Genomic DNA, 15745 nt, shown 5'->3' on the forward strand with positions numbered 1-15745 from the left:
TGTTATATTGTACTCTCCCAAGCGCTTAGTACAGTGCTGTGCGCACAGTAAGCGTTCAGTAAATACGGCCGACTGACTGTTCCCCACGCTGTCTTCTCCTCTACCCTCCCTTCCCCTGTACCTTCCCTTCCTCTGCCCATTCTTTTATACTGTTTCTAAAACTCCTGGAGAAGCAGTGTGGCCTAGTTGAGAGATACTGACTTGGGAATTAGAGGATCTGGGTTCTAACCCCTGCTCCACTGCTGTGTGATCTTAGACAGATGCCATCATCATTAGAAGGCTCCCATAAATGCCCCCAACCCTTGATCAGATTCCTTCTGACACGACCCAACCTGGGCCCCTAGACCCAACTGGCCAGGGAGGTTTGGTCCCAGCGGCAGTCGGCAAGCTACCCGGGCAGGCCCCAGCCACACTGGCTCACACCCGGCGCCACAGATTCGAGCCAGGAACCCCTCTTGGGTCGGAAGGCATTCCGAGATTTTCCCGCACCCAGTTCTCCCTTGAGAGCCACAGCCCGGCCCAGCCATGAAGGAGGAAATCCTCACAGCGAGTTGGGTGGACTTCCTGCCACATGTACTGTATGGCCGGACCTACCTACTCTAGTGTGTGCAAACTGTCTGAGGGTTTGGAGTCACCTACGTTGGGACGTGTAGGGAGATTAATAATAATAATAACAATATTAATTATTGTTATTATGGTATTTGTTAAGCACTTACTATATGCCAGGCAGTGTACTAAGCACTGGCACTGTACTAAATGCTGATTAGCGTTCTTAGGCCAGGCAAGATGTGGGTTTAGAGGAGGCAGGGGAAGCACTGTGGCCTAGAGCACTGGCGTGGGAGTCAGAGGACCTGGGTTAATAATAATAATGGCATTTATTAATAATGGCATTTATTAAGCGCTTACTATGTGCAAGGCACTGTTCTAAGCTCTGGGGAGGTTACAAGGTGATCAGGTTGTCCCTCGGGGGGGCTCACGGTCCTAATCCCCGTTTTACAGATGAGGTAACTGAGGTACAGAGAAGTTAAGTGACTTGCCCATAGTCACACAGCTGACAAATGGTGGAGCCGGGGTTTGAACCCACGACCTCTGACTCCAAAGCCCAAGTGCTCTTTCCACTGAGCCACGCTAATCCCATCTCTGCCGCTTGTCTGCTCTGGGACTTTGGGCAAGTTGCTTAACTTGCCTGTGTCCAACCTGCAGCTCATAGTACAGTGACTGGAACATAGTAAGCACTTAATAAGTACCATAAAAAATGGTGGAAATCTGGAATTATTGTCCCTTTCCCCACCAGGCTTGGGGCCTCCATGGGAGCTGGAGGCTGACAGGTTGAGCACAAACTGAAGAAAACCCTTCTGCCCACTGTGGAGAGGTAGTACCAGGAATCTGTTCCCACAGGAGCTGAGCAGCCGGGGACACCGGCTGGGCCACAGGGACTCAGGGAGATCTATAGAAAACTGTCCATTCTGGGTCACTGGATGAGAGTCAGGGATGGAGAAAGGAGAATCAGAGATGTAGGATGGTCCTTGCTAGGTCACTTGTGGGAAAGTAGTTGTGGGCAGGGAATGTGCATGTTTATTGTTCTGTTGTACTCTCCCAAGCATTTAGTGCAGTGCTCTGCACACGGTAAGTGCTCAATAAATGCGATTGACTGACTGACTGAAAGTCAGGGGTGTGGGCTGGTCCGTGCTGCGTCACTGGGGGAGAGTCAGGGGCATGGGATGTTCCAGGCTGGGTCCCTAGAGAGGAGTCAGGGATGGAGAGGGGAGAGTCTGGGGTATGGGAAGGTCCATGCTGGGTTCCTGGGGAAGAGTCAGGGATGGAGAGGGGAGGGAAGTAGTGTGCCCGTAGCAGCTCTCTGGCTGTGGATCTGAGAGGCCGGTCCCGAGTGGAGCGTTGGCTGCCGTCGAGCTTTCTCTCGCTGGCCCATTTGCGCGGCCTGGGATCGATTGTGAGCTGATACATGGCCCGAGTCGGATCGCTGGATGTGATCTCACCGTCCAGCGGGGATTTTGTCTGCAGGCTCACACGGCTCTCGCAGCCCGTTTGTATTTTCGGCTACAGGGAGCGGCTCTCGGAGCCAAGCATGCCGCCACTGCATGACCATTGGGGCTGGGCCGATGCCGGGGGTGGGGCTTTTGCCAAGGGGCTGGAGTTGGGGCTGGGGGCTGAGGGCTTCAGGATGGGGTCTCCACTCCTAGTCCTGGGGTTGTTTGTTTGGGTTTGGGGTTTGAGTGGGGATTTGGTTCCAAATTCTCCTAACTGCCTTCTGTGTGTATTTCTGGGCTGATGGTAATCCAATGGTGAAAATGGGGCAAAGAGAGAAACAGATGGATGGGGTCGACAGGCGGAGGTGGGGGGGCAGACATGGAGACGCCACGGAGAAAGAGCATGACCTAATGGATAGAGCGTGGGCCTGGAAATCAGAAGGTCATGGGTTCTAATCCTTGCTCTGCCACTTGTCTGCTGTGTGACCTTGGGCAAGTCACTTCACTTCTCTGGGCTCGGTTCCCTCATCTATAAAGTGGAGGTTAAGACTGTGAGCCCTATGTGGGACAGGGACTGGGTCTAACCCGATTAGCTTGTATCTACCCCAGTGCTTAGAACCATACCTGGCACATAGTAAGCACTTAACAAATACTACAATTATTGTTATTAATATTAATATTATTATGCCAAGAGGGAGGGCCAGAACCACTGCAAAGGAATGGGCTGCCGGCTCCCAGCCTCAGGCGCTCTCCCAAGCAGCTGGGGTCCGACCTCCCTGATTACAGGGTATTTCTGGCCCCTACCCCCTCTCTTCCGCAGCCCAGTACGGCACGGCAGCCCCTTCTGCGCCCAGGAAGTCTGCGTCGGTTTAATAAACGAATTCAGCGCTTGGGCAGAGCCTGGAGGTGTCTTCTGGTCTGTGAGCCCGGCGATGGGGCAGGAGACCAGGCTGGGGGCTGGGGTGAAGGGCGTGCACTGAGACACTGGTGTTCCTTTCTGGATTACGTGGCCTCTGGCAGCAGTGGCGGTGGTTGGAAGGCAAAGCGATTGTGTTCTGGTGCCCCGACTGCACCGGTCTCCCTGCCACTCTCAAACCCTCCCAAAGGTTGCCCTTCCATGTGTGCGTCATTCACCCAGCTCCCCCGCTGTCCCCCAGCCTCCTACCTATCCTTGCTCCTTTCCCACTGCACCCCAGCTCACACGCTTCACTCCTCTAATACCAGCCTACTTGCTGTGCCTCACTTTAATCTCTCCCCCGGCCAACCCCTTGCCCAAGTCCTCCCTGCTGCTTGGAACTCCCTCCCGCTCCACATACAGAACAGAGTTTTGCATATAGTAAGTGCTGAACAAATGCCATCATTATTATACAGCAGACCACCAGTCTCCCCTCCTTCAGAGCCCACCTCCTCCATGAGGCTTTTCCTGATTAGTATTTCTTCTGTCTCCATCCCATTCACCTTTTACCTCAGCACTTTTGCACTCACAACTTTTTTTTAATGGTGTTTGTTAAATAATAATAATAATAATGATGGCATTTAGTAAGTGCTGACTATGTGCAAAGCACTGTTCTAAGAAACTGGGGAGGTTACAAGGTGATCAGGTTGTCCCACGTGGGGCTCACAGTCTTAATCCCCATTTTACAGATGAGGTAAATGAGGCACAGAGAAGTGACTTGCCCAAGGTCACACAGCAGATAAGTGGCAGAGCCGGAATGAGAACGCAGGTTCTTCTGACTCTTAGGCCTGTGCTCTGTCCACTAGGCTAAGCTGCCTGTCATCCCATTTTTGTACTTATCAGTTTACACGCCACACTATTTGAACACTTCTTCCTGTGATTGATCTGAAAATTACTTTGTCTCCTCCATTTGATTGAAAGCTCTTTGAGGGTTTGGAGGGCAGTTGCTCCTGGAGGGATGGGGGCTTAGGGAGCAATTGTGCCTTAAAGGGTAGGGGCTTGGGGAGCAGTTGCCCCCTGAGAGGTGGGGTCTTGGGGAAGCATCTGCAAAGGGCAGAGCTGTGTCACTTGGAGGTCCTTCCAACCCAGAGGGAGAGTGGGGATGTGCCAGGGTCAGGGCGAGGGACATGGGGGCTGCACTGGCCTGCGGGGAGCCCCCTCCCCCCCACCCAGTCTCCAACCCCCATAAGGATGAGTCAGATAGGTGTATATATGCATTAATATTTCAGAGAGAAAAGAAGGTCAAAATCTGCATTTAAATGGAAATATTTACGAGGCAGAAGCATAATATTTGGCTAGCTGAAGCACTCGTGGTTCTTAGGGATCCCCGGCTGAGCACGCGTGAAGCCGGGATCGGGTGTCCGGGGTTTGGGGACAGAGTTAGAATCTGATAAGAGCAGGGCACACGGCAGGCTGAGGAGAGACCTTGGTGATGGCCACTGTCAGGCATGGCGATTGGTCGGGTGTGGGAACAGAACTCCAACGGCCGTTCAGTCTGTTGTATTTATGGAGCACTTACTGTGTGCAAAGCACTATGCTAAGTGCTTGGGAGAGTACAATATCATCATCAATCGTATTTATTGAGCACTTACTGCATGCAGAGCACTGTACTAAGCGCTTGGGAAGTACGAATTGGCAACATATAGAGACAGTCCCTACCCAACAGTGGGCTCACAGTCTAAAAGGGGGGAAATATAATAATATATAATAATAATAATATATAATACAATATAACAATAAACAGACACATTCCCTGCCCACAATGAGCTGATGGTACAGAGGGGGAGAGAGACATTAATATAATTAATATGAATAAATAAATTACAGATATGTACGTAAGTGACAGACACGTCCTGCACTGTCCCGCACCCTGTCTCTTTCATTGCCCCCCTCCCCTTGGACCGGGCTGGGCCCCGGGAGAAGGGGACGGTAAAAGCCATTCATAGAGTCCAATACTATAGAGTTGGTGGACAAGATGATGTTAATAATTGTGGTTTTTTTTAAACGCTTACTGCATGCCAGGCACTGTACTAAGCAATGGGGTAAATACAAGGTAATTGGGTCAGACAGAGTCCATCCCACATGGAGCTCACAGTCTTCGTCCCCATTTTGCAGCTGAGGTAACTGAAGCTCAGTGAAGTGACGTGACTTGCCTAAGGTCACACAGCAGATAAGTGGCAGTGCCAGGATTTGAACCCAGGTCCCTCTAACTCAGAGAAGCAGCGTGGCTCAGTGGAAAGAGCATGGGCTTTGGAGTCAGAGGGCATGGGTTCAAATCCCAGCTCCGCCAATTGTCAGCTGTGTGACTTTGGGCAAGTCACTTAACTTCTCTGGGCCTCAGTTACCTCATCTGTAAAATGGGGATTAATAATGTGAGCCCTCTGTGGAACAACCTGATCGCCTTGTAACCTCCCCAGCGCTTAGAACAGTGCTTTGCACATAGTAAGTGCTTAATAAATGCCATCATTATTATTATTATTATTAACTCCCAGGCCTGCGCTCTATCCACTACATCACTCTGCTTCCTGCCCTCAAGGAGCTTACAGTCTAGCTGGAGATGCGGACGCTACAAGCCAATTGCAAGTAGGAGGAAGTGAAAATGTAGGTGCAGCTTGAAGGGGTGGTTGGGTGGGGAGATGAGAGGTTAGTCAGGGAAGGTTTCTTGGAGGAGCTGTGATTTTAGGCGGACTTCGAAGGTGAGGAGGGCTGGTCTTTTGGGTGCGAAGGGAAGGGAGTTCCAGGCCAGAGGAAGGATGTGGTTAAGGGGTCACAGACAAGATAGACAGGATTGAGAGAAACAGAGTGGCCTAGTTGATGGAGCATAGAACTGGCAGTCAAAAGGACCCTGGTTCTAACCTCGGCCTGGCCAGTTACCTGCCATATGACCTTGGGCAAGTCGTTTCCCTTCCTTTGTGCCTCAGGTGCCTCATCTGTTAAATGGGGATTGATGTTATTAGCCTTATGTGGGACAGGGACCATGTCCAACCCGATTAACTTATATCGATCCAGCGCTTGGCACGTGGTAAGCGCTTAACAAATACCGTAAAAAAAATCGAGGTACTGCAAGAAGGTTGGCCTGGCACTTGGTAAGTGCTTAACAAACACCACTAAAAAAATCGAGCTATAGTGAGGAGGTTGGCAGTAGGGGAGTGGAGTGTGCAGGCTGGGTCGTGGTGGGATATCAGCAGGGTAAGATAGGAGGGAGTTAGCTGAAAGAAGGCCTGGCAGCCGAGGATGAGACGTTTTCGCTCAAGGTGAGTTTTCTCTGTATGCGGGAAGTCACCGATGCCCCTGTGCCAGGCTCCACCCTCTCCGAGCCCTTACAGATCCGCCTGATCCCGGCTTCTTCATGGGCAGCTGCCAGTGAATGATGAGCAGGCAGGGAGAAGTGTCTGTCCCAGAAAGGGGGCTCTGCCGGGCCAGGGGGTGCTCCCTCTCTCTTCCCCTGGAAAGGCCGCAGGGTGAGGGCAGGCGGTGGCGGGGTGGAGGCTGGGGGATGCCCGCATGGAGATGTGGGATTCTGGGCCTTCAGGGAGGGCCAGCCGGGGGAGGATCAGTGCCGGACAGCCGTCCCTCCCGCACTGCTCGCATCCAGGTCCCGTGTGGGGTCCCCAGAGGGTCCCACCATTTCTCCTCCATCCCAGCCACAGCCGGGACTCTGGCCTGAGTCTCTTCTCCCTGCTGCTTGGCTGGACTGGCCTTGAGTCACTGTCCTTGCCCATGAGGCCGGTCCTGAGGAGGCGGCAAAGCCCTCTGTCTGGTGGTGGAGAGGATCATCATCATCATCATCAATCGTATTTATTGAGCGCTTACTGTGTGCAGAGCACTGTACTAAGCACTTTGGAAGTACAAGTTGGCAACATATAGAGACAGTCCCTACCCAACAGTGGGCTCACAGTCTAAAAGGGGGAGACAGAGAACAAAACCAAGCATCCTAACAAAATAAAATAAATAGAATAGATATGTACAAGTGAAATAAATAAATAAATAGAGTAATAAATATGTACAAACATATATACATATATACAGGTATATATATATATATATATATATATATATATATATATATACAGAAAGCAGGTAGCAACATCTTTGATCCCCACGGTTTGACAGCTGGACTGGAGTTGGGGAGGCTGGGAGGGAGGCTGGGAAAGAGTGAAGGAGGTAGAGGGAAGGAGGCTGGGAGGGAGAGAGGAAGGCTGGAGGTGGAGGAGGTTGGGAGGAAGGGAGGGAGGGAGGCTGGAAGTAGGGGAGACAGAAGGGGGGAAGGCACCTATCCCACAGTCTTAATCAACCAGTTGTATTTATTGAGTACTTACTCTGTGCAGAGCACTGAACTAAGCCCTTGGGAGCGTACAATACAACAGGATAGGAAGACCCGCTCCCTGCCCACAATGAGCTGTCAGCCTAGAAGGGGAGACAGACATGAATATAAATATAAAGGCTTTGAGGTAAAAACCTTCATATTTATGTTTAAACCTTTGACCCCAGGACACAACCACAACTTGGGTCCTCCAGAGGCTAATGGGGGGTGTGACTGGGGAGAGGCAAATGGGGACTTAATAATAATAATAATGATGATAATAATTGTGGTGTTTGTGAAGCACTTACTCATTGCCAGGTACTGTACTAAGGGCTCACAGTCTCAATCCCCATTTTGCAGGTGAAGTAGCTGAGGCACAGAGAAGTGAAGCGACTTGCCCAAGGTCACGCAGCAGACAAGTGGTGGAGCCGGGATTAGAATCCATGTCCTTCAGACTCTCAGGCCTGTGCTCCATCCACTACGCCATGCGTGGTCAGCTTTCAGCTTAGTCATACAGAACAGCCCTGGCTATATCAATCAGTCAGTGGTATTTATTGAGTGCTTACTATGTGCAGAGTACTGTACTGAGCGCTCAGGAGAAGACAATAACTCAAATGAATGGCCTTGCCTAAGGAGCCAGCTTTGGGCCTCAATCATTGTAAGTGCAGGAGATGGAGTTTTCTGTAGCTATAATTCAGCTCTACATGGTACAGTCCGGGTAGTTGTGTAATATCTCAGTATTTTTATATGGCATTAGGCGTCACGTAGAAGACACGAGGATCATCTGTGTCTGTGGAGGCTGGGGCCGGCAGAGCCCCCCCACACACCACGGGTGCGGCCAGCTGCTTGTGTACAAACGCATTAGATTATGGCTAAGCAGTTTACGGACATAAAACCTCCTTCGCACTTTACAGCACTCTATAAATTACCATTTTTCAGCATTCACGGCCACAATGCGGGGTAATTACGTTCATTAATCTACGACTAAGAACGCATAAAGCTGCCTCACAAATAGCGCTGTGTATGTATGTGAGTTTATGTGTATGTGTGCGCGTGCCCAAGCTCAACTGAAAGGGAGGGGGCGGGAACAGAGGGAGGGGGGAAAGGAAGGGAGAAGGGGAAGAGAGGGGAAGTCGTTCATTCCCAGTCTCCTTCGTGGTCTCCTTCTCTGCCTCCCACTCCCTAACTGTGGGGGTCCCTCAAGGTTCAGTTCTCGATCCCCTTCTATTCTCCATCTACACTCATTACCTTGGAGAACTCATTCGCTCCCATGGCTTCAACTACCGCCTCTATACGGATGATACCCAAATCTACATCTCCAGCCCTGATCTCTCTCCCTCTCTCCAGTCTCACATCTTCTCCTGCCTTCAAGACATCCCTACTTGGATGTCCTCCTGTCACCTCAAATTTTACATGACCAAGACAGAGGTTATTGTTACCTTCCCATCCAAGCCCTGCCCTCTCCCTGACTTTCCCATCACCGTAGATGGCACCACCATCCTTCCTGTCTCACAAGCCCGTAACCTTGGTGTTCTCCTTGACTCTTCTCTGTCATTCAACCCACATATTCATTCTGTCACCAAGTCCTGTCAGTCCCTCCTTCACAACACCGCTAAAATCCACCCTTTCCTCTCCATCCAAACTGCTGCTACCTGAATACAGTCACTCATCTTATCCCACCTGGATTAGCCTCCTTGCTGACCTCCCAGCCTCCTATCTCTCCCCAATCCAGTCCATACTTCACTCTGCTACCCGGATCATTTTGTACAGAAAAGTTCAGGACACATCACCCCTCTCCTCAGAAAACTCCAGTAGTTGCCCATCCACATCTGTATCAAACAAAAACTCCTCACCATTGGCTTTAAAACACTCTTTCACCTTGCCCCCTCCTACCTCGGTTCTCTCCTTCTACAACCCAGCTCGCACACTTTGCTCCTCTAGTGCTAACCTCCTCACTGTGCCTGCATCTCGCCTATCTCACTGCCAACCCCTAGCCCACGTCCTGTCTCTGGCCTGAGACGCCCTCCCTTCTCAAGTTCCAGAGACAGTTATTCTCCCCCACTTCAAAGCCTTATCAAAGGCACATCTCCTCCAAGAGGCCTTCCCAGACTAAGCCCCACTTTTCCTCATCTCCCACTACCTTTTGCGTCACTCTGACTTGCTCCCTTTGCTCTTCCTTTCTCCCAGCCCCACAGCAATTATACATATCTGTAATTTTATTTATTTATATTGATGTCTGTCTTCTGCCCTGTAGACTATAAGCCTGTTATGGGTAGGGAATGTCACTGTTTATTGTTGTACTGTACTTTCCCAAGCACTTAGTTCAGTGCTCTGCACACAGTAAGAGTTAAATGAATACAATTGATTGAATGAATGAATGAAAGAGGGGAGGGAGAAGGAACTCTGGGGGCGGAGAGAGGGAAGGGAGAAGGGAGGGAGAGAGTGGAGGGAGACTGGGGAGAAGAGGGAGAAGGGGAGGGGAGTTGGAGGGGGGAAGCCAGGGGATGGCATAGTGTGGGTGGGGGGATTCAAGTTGGGGTTGGGGGAGATCAGGCAGGGTGGGGCCTTGGAGGAGGCGGTCATTAGAGCTGGTGCTGGGTCATTGGCCACACTCTGATCTGGTCTGGTCGGGCCCGGAGCCCATAGCTGCATGGCCAGGGGTGCTGGCTGAGGATGAGGCCCTGTGGGACTTTTTTTTTATGGTATTTGTTAAGCGCTTACTAAGTGCCAGGCACTGTACCAACTGCTGGGTAGATCCACGGACTTCTTATTGGTGCAGAAAAGGCAGCATTCTGGACTGCCGGCTCTTCACAGCCTATCCACTCCCAGTTCGCTTTAACCCGTCCCCAGCCCTGATCCCCCCACCCCCACCCCCATGCTCCCAGTGGAAGATCGGGCCCTGCGTCCAGAGGAGAGCCATCATCCCTCAGCCATAGTCCGGTCTGGCCAGCCATAGTCTGGTCTGGCCACAGATGCTTACCACCACCTTGCTGACCTTCGTGTCGAAGCCCCGAGTGCAGAAAGATCATTTCCCCCTCTTCTCCCTGCTACTCTCCTCCCCTTCTTCCCCTCTTACCCCTCTGTCCCCGATCTCCTCTACGTCTTTCATTGTCCCCGTGACCCTAGCACCCATGTGATCAAAAGCTCTCTCTCTGTCTCTCTCCCTCGCCCCCCGCACCCCATCTTTTTCCCCTACAGAGGGACTCATCGCTGAAGTCTCCTCGGGAGCTGGGGGAGAAGCCCCAGAATCCCTTGGCCAAGAAGAAGCGGGAGGCCCAGGCCCTCAGCGTCGGCATCGGCATCGGGCCGGCCTATCACCCAGGGAAGACTCTGCAGTCACTGCGGCCCCGTGGCTCGGACCGGGAGAACAGCCGTGGCCTCTGCCGGCGGCCCGGGAAGAGGAGAAGGAGGAGGCCCCCGAGGGGGCTGAGACAGGTGGGGGGATGCGCCCCGTGGGCCGGGGGATTGGGAAGGGACTCCCCTGCATTTTCCTTCTCATTTTCCCTCCCTCCTCCTCTCTTCTCTCCCCCTTTCCTCTTCCCTCCTTCCTCTCCACCTCCCACCCACCTCCTCTCCCTCCTCCCCCTCCTGCTTTTCTCCCCCACCTTCCCTCCTTCCTCCCCATCTCCGTCTCCCACCCACCTTTTCTCCCTCCTGCTTTTCTCCCCCACCATGTAGAGCGTTTGGCTGGCGGCCCTGCACCCAATCGGTCGATCAGTTGTATTTATTGAGCACTTACTAGGTGCAGAACACTGTACTAAGCACTTGAGAAAAATACAGTAGAGTGGATAGACAAGACCCCTGCCCTCATGGAACTTACGGTTTATCAAGGGAGGCGGGCAGTACAAATAAATTATCAGGGGAAGGAGCAGAATTTAAGGAATATGGACGTAATAATAATAATGGTATTGGTGAAGCACTTACTATATGGGAAGCACTTTTCTAAGCACTGGGGTAGATACAAGGTAATGAGGTTGGAGGCAGTCCCTGGCCCACATGGGGCTTGCAGTCTTAGTCCCCATTTTTCAGGTAAGGTAAATGAGGTACAGAGAAGTTAAGTGACTTACCCAAGATCACACAGCAGACAAGTGGCAGAGCCGGGATTAGAATTCAGGTCCCCTGACTCCATAGCCTGTGTTTTTGCCACTAGGGCATGCCATGTCTGTGAGGATGTGAGTAAATGCTGTGAGGATGGAGGTGGCGTAAGTAACAAAGTGCTTAGGGGGTACAGACCCAAGTGCAGAGGTGACGGAGCAGGGAGGAAGAGTAGGAAGGGGAGATGAGGGTAGTCAGGGAAGGCTTTCTGGAGGAGATGTGATTTTAGGAGTGGTTTGAATCAATCAGTGGTATTTATTGAACACTTAGTGTGTGCAGAGCACTGTACTAAGTGCTTGGGTGAGTACAATAGAACAGAGTTGGTAGACCCTGTCCCTCCCCACAAGGAGCTGACAATCTAGAGGAAGGTGGGAAGAGTGCTGGTCTGTCTTATATGAAGGGGCGGGGCGAGTTCCAGGCCCAGGGGAGAATGTGGGCAAGGGGTCAAGAGAGAGGAGAGTGCAGCCCAGTGAGTAAGGAGACTCGCCTTTGGCCATGATAGGGCACTAATGGTTGGGCCCCCATTTGGGGTGGAGGCCAGGCCCATGTAAAGACCTGAGTCCGCGGGGACAGGCTAGGCGTCTCTGGGGGTGGAGCGAGTACAGGCCTGCATCCATGGGGACGGGGAGACAAGGAGATTCCACTAACAAAGGCTGGCACTTTGGGGAAGCGGGCAAGAATGGCTGGAGTGGGATGTGGGAAGATAGTCCGGCTGAGGCCCCGGCCTCTGCAGCCGGACCTTAGTGACTGCTGTTGGCCCGAGGAGGCGGCTCTCAGCTCGACCGTCACGGCAGAGTTGGGGAAGAGCTAGCTGGGTGCCCCGGCGCCAGAGCACTGCTTGCCGACCAGCCTTTGGGGGCGGGGGCACGGACGCGCAAGGGTGGTGGCTGGCCGACCCCTGGCCCCGGACGTCCCCCGACTGGTGTTGGACGGCCGCCGCCTACACTTTCGGAAAGTTTGGGCATGGCGTCGCCGTCCCTCCCTGCTCCATGTGCGCGGACAGCTCCCCGCCGCAGGTGTGGTCAGCGCACCTGTACCGGGGTCCCTGAAGTGCCTGACGCCCCTGCTGAGGAGCCAGGAGAGCCCGGGCGGATGGCAACCAGTCAGAGTAAGCCGTCTGGGAGCACAGTGAACGGCACGGGCCCAAGCTTCTTTTGTCGGCTTTAAGCCTGCAGGAAGTATTCCCTGCCTCCCCTGACCCTGCCCAGCCTGACCCCATCCTGATCCTAGCCGACCTGCCCTGACCCCCGTACCGGGTGGTGGGCACCCTTCACCTGTATCTTCACCATGCAAGCCAAAACCTTCGGGTTCCCACCGGCCCGACTGCACCGGACTGCAGTCTGAGAGCCCCCTGTGGTTTGTGCTGCCTGCTGGACACGACCGGCTCGCCTTTCCCTGGGAGCACTGGGGCCGATCCTGCACAGACGTGAACCAGCCAGCAGTCTCTGGTACGCAGGCTCTCACTGGCCGGTGGGCTTGGCCCAACATTCTCAGACACACGGGCTCCCATTGGCCCTTGGACTTGGCCACGCATCCTCAGATATACAGGCAGTCTTTGGCTGTTGGACATGACTGGACATCTTCAGGTATACTGGCACCCTTTGGCTGTTGGACATGACTGGACATCTTCAGGTACCCTGGATCCCATTGGCTCCTGGCCTTGGCCAGATATCCTCAGATACATGGGTTCCCATTGGCCATAGGACTTGGCTGGACATAGTCAGATACACTGTTTTCCATTAGCTGGCGGATTTTGGCCCAACGTCCTTAGACACGCAGGCTCCCTTTGGCCGGTGGACTTGGCCAATTATCCTCATATGCACAGGTTCTTATTGGTCATTGGACTTGACTGGACATCTTCAGATAGACCGGCTCCCATTGGTGTTGGGCTTGGCCCAACAACCTGAAACATGGCAGGCTCCCATTTGCTGTTGGACTTGGCCAGATATCCTGAGATACACAGGCTCTTTTTGGCTCCCGGACTTGGCCGGGCATCCTCAAGTACGTGGATCCCGTTGGCCATTGGACTTGGTTGGATATCCTCAAATACACAAGCTCCCAATGGCCATTGACCATGGCCGGATATCTTCAGTTACACCGGCTCTCATTTGCTGAAGGGCTTGGCCGGACATCCTCAGGTACCTGGACACCCATCTGCTGTTGGAGTTGGCAGTAAATCCTCAGATACACAGGTTCCCATTGGCTGTTGGACTTGGCTGGAACTCCTCAGGTAGTCTGGCTCCTTTGTGCTGTTGGAATTGGCGGGATATCCTCAGGTACATGGGTTTCCATTGACCTTGGCCAGACTTCCTCAGACTCACCACCTCCCACTGGACACTGGGCCCCGGAACCTTAACTGGAGTCTCTCCCTGGCTCGGGGAGGAGACGACACCCTGGGAATCCACTTCTTTCCTGTTGGACCCAGAGCTCCAAGCCAGGCTTGCGTCTGACATGTTGGTGCTGGTTGTCCAGCTCCTGGCCAAGCTGGGCCATCTCCCAGCCCTTAAGCCAGCTGTGCTGGTCTCCAGGAGTGTGTGCCTCCCTCTGGAACAAGGGTGCTTGGAGTTTCTGCTCAGTGGGGATGGGTCCCGAGGAGGAGCTATGATCGCCTTGCTATGCATCCAGGCAAGGCCTTTCTCCACATTCTCGCTGGGATGGTTGGTGTCCTGGGTCCGTTCCCACCGGAATGTCGGTCAGAACCTGGGACTCCTAGGTCGTCATCTGAGATCTGTTCTTGTCAGGGTGTGATCATGTGACCAGGGTCGCTGGCTGTTCTTGCCCGGGATGTTTGCTGGGGACCAGGGTCCCATCCCATCAAGATGTTGCTTGGGATCCAGGGTCCTTTTCTGCCAAGATGTTGTCCAGGGTCTGTGGTCTATTCCTGCTTGCATGTTGGTCAGGGCCGAAGGCCCATTCCCACGAGGAAGTTTGCTGGGGGCCGGGGTCCATTCCCTTGGGGATGTTGTTGGGGATCCAGGTCCATTCCTATGGGAATGCTGTCTGTGGTCCGTGGTCCGATCCCACCGTAATGTCAATTGGGGTCCTGGGTCCATTCCTACAGGGATGTTTGCCGGGATCTGGCATCTGTTCCTTCTTGGATGTTGGCTGGGGTATGGTGTTCGTTCCCAAAGGGGTCTTGTTTAGAATCCAGGATTTGTTCCTACCAGGTTGTTGCTTGGGATCCAGGATTCGTTCCCACTAGGATGTTGCTTGGAATCCAGGGCCCATTCCATCCAGGGCACAGGTCAAGATCTAGGGATCATTTCTGATGGAATATTGCTCAGGATCCAGGGTCCATTAACACAGGAAAGTTATTTGTGGTGCAAGCCCTGTTCATGCCAGATAATAATAATAATGATAATAATAGTATTTGTTAAGCGCTTACTGTGTGCCAAGCACCATTCTAAGTGCTGGGGTAGATAGAAGGTAATCAGGTTATCCCACAAGGGGCTCACAGTCTTAATCCCCATTTTACAGATGAGGTAACTGAGGCACTGAGAAATTAAGTGACTCGCCCAAAGTCACACAGCTGATAAGTGGTGGAGCGGGATTAGAACCTACAACCTCTGACTCCCAAGCCCAGGCTCTTTCCACTAGCCACGCTGCTTCCCCAGTTGTTTGTCATGATCCAGGGTTCATCTCACTGGGGTGTTGGCTGGGGTCCGTTCCCACCGGGAGGTTGTTCAGGATCCATGGGCCGTTTCCACAGGATGTTGTCCGCGGACCTTTCCCGTTGGAATGTTGATTGTGATCTGGGGTCTGTTCCCTATGGGATGTTGGTTGGCATCCAGGGTTGTTCCCACTAGGATGTCCGATTGGGATCCGAGATCTGTTTTTGCCAGGACTCATCCGGGATCTGTTCCTGCTGAGATGTTGTCTGGGATCTGGGGTCCAATCCTGCTGGGATGTTATCAGGGGTCCATTTCTATGAGGATGTTGTTTGTGGTTTGTGGTCTGGGGTCTGTTCCCACTGGGATGTTTGCCGGGATCTAGGGTCTATTCCCACTGGGATGTTGGCCAAGGTCTGTTCCCATCAGGATGTTAGCCGGGGTCCATTCCCACGAGGATGTTGTCCAGAGGCCATGCCCAACAGGATGTTACTTGGAATCCATCAATCAATCGTATTTATTGAGTGTTTACTGTGTAGGGCACTGTACTAAGCACTTGGGAGACTTATTAAGTGCCGTCGAGTTGTTTCCAATTCATAGCGACTCCATGGATGTACTTTCTCCAGAACGTCCTGTCCTCTGCCATAATCCACAACCTTTCTAATGGTTCTTACATAATCACTGTTATGGTCTCTGTCCATCTACCTGCCGGGCTGCCTCTTCCACGTTTTCCCTGGACTTTTCCTAGCGTTAGTGTCTTCTCCAGAGAATTAGTCCTTCTGATTATTTGTCCAAA

The 15745-nt window shown here is 52.7% G+C and overlaps 1 protein-coding gene across 1 annotated transcript in view; it reads left to right on the forward strand.

Annotated features, from left to right (window-relative positions):
* Nucleotides 1–15745, forward strand: part of AUTS2 (activator of transcription and developmental regulator AUTS2) — a 171753-nt gene that overhangs the window by 24038 nt on the left and 131970 nt on the right. Inside the window, exon 2 of the mRNA XM_038758859.1 lies at nt 10445–10681. Coding sequence (XP_038614787.1) covers nt 10445–10681 — 237 coding nt within the window. The remainder of the gene's footprint in view (nt 1–10444; nt 10682–15745) is intronic.

Source organism: Tachyglossus aculeatus, chromosome 17 (assembly GCF_015852505.1).
Source record: "Tachyglossus aculeatus isolate mTacAcu1 chromosome 17, mTacAcu1.pri, whole genome shotgun sequence".
Lineage (NCBI taxonomy): Eukaryota > Metazoa > Chordata > Mammalia > Monotremata > Tachyglossidae > Tachyglossus > Tachyglossus aculeatus.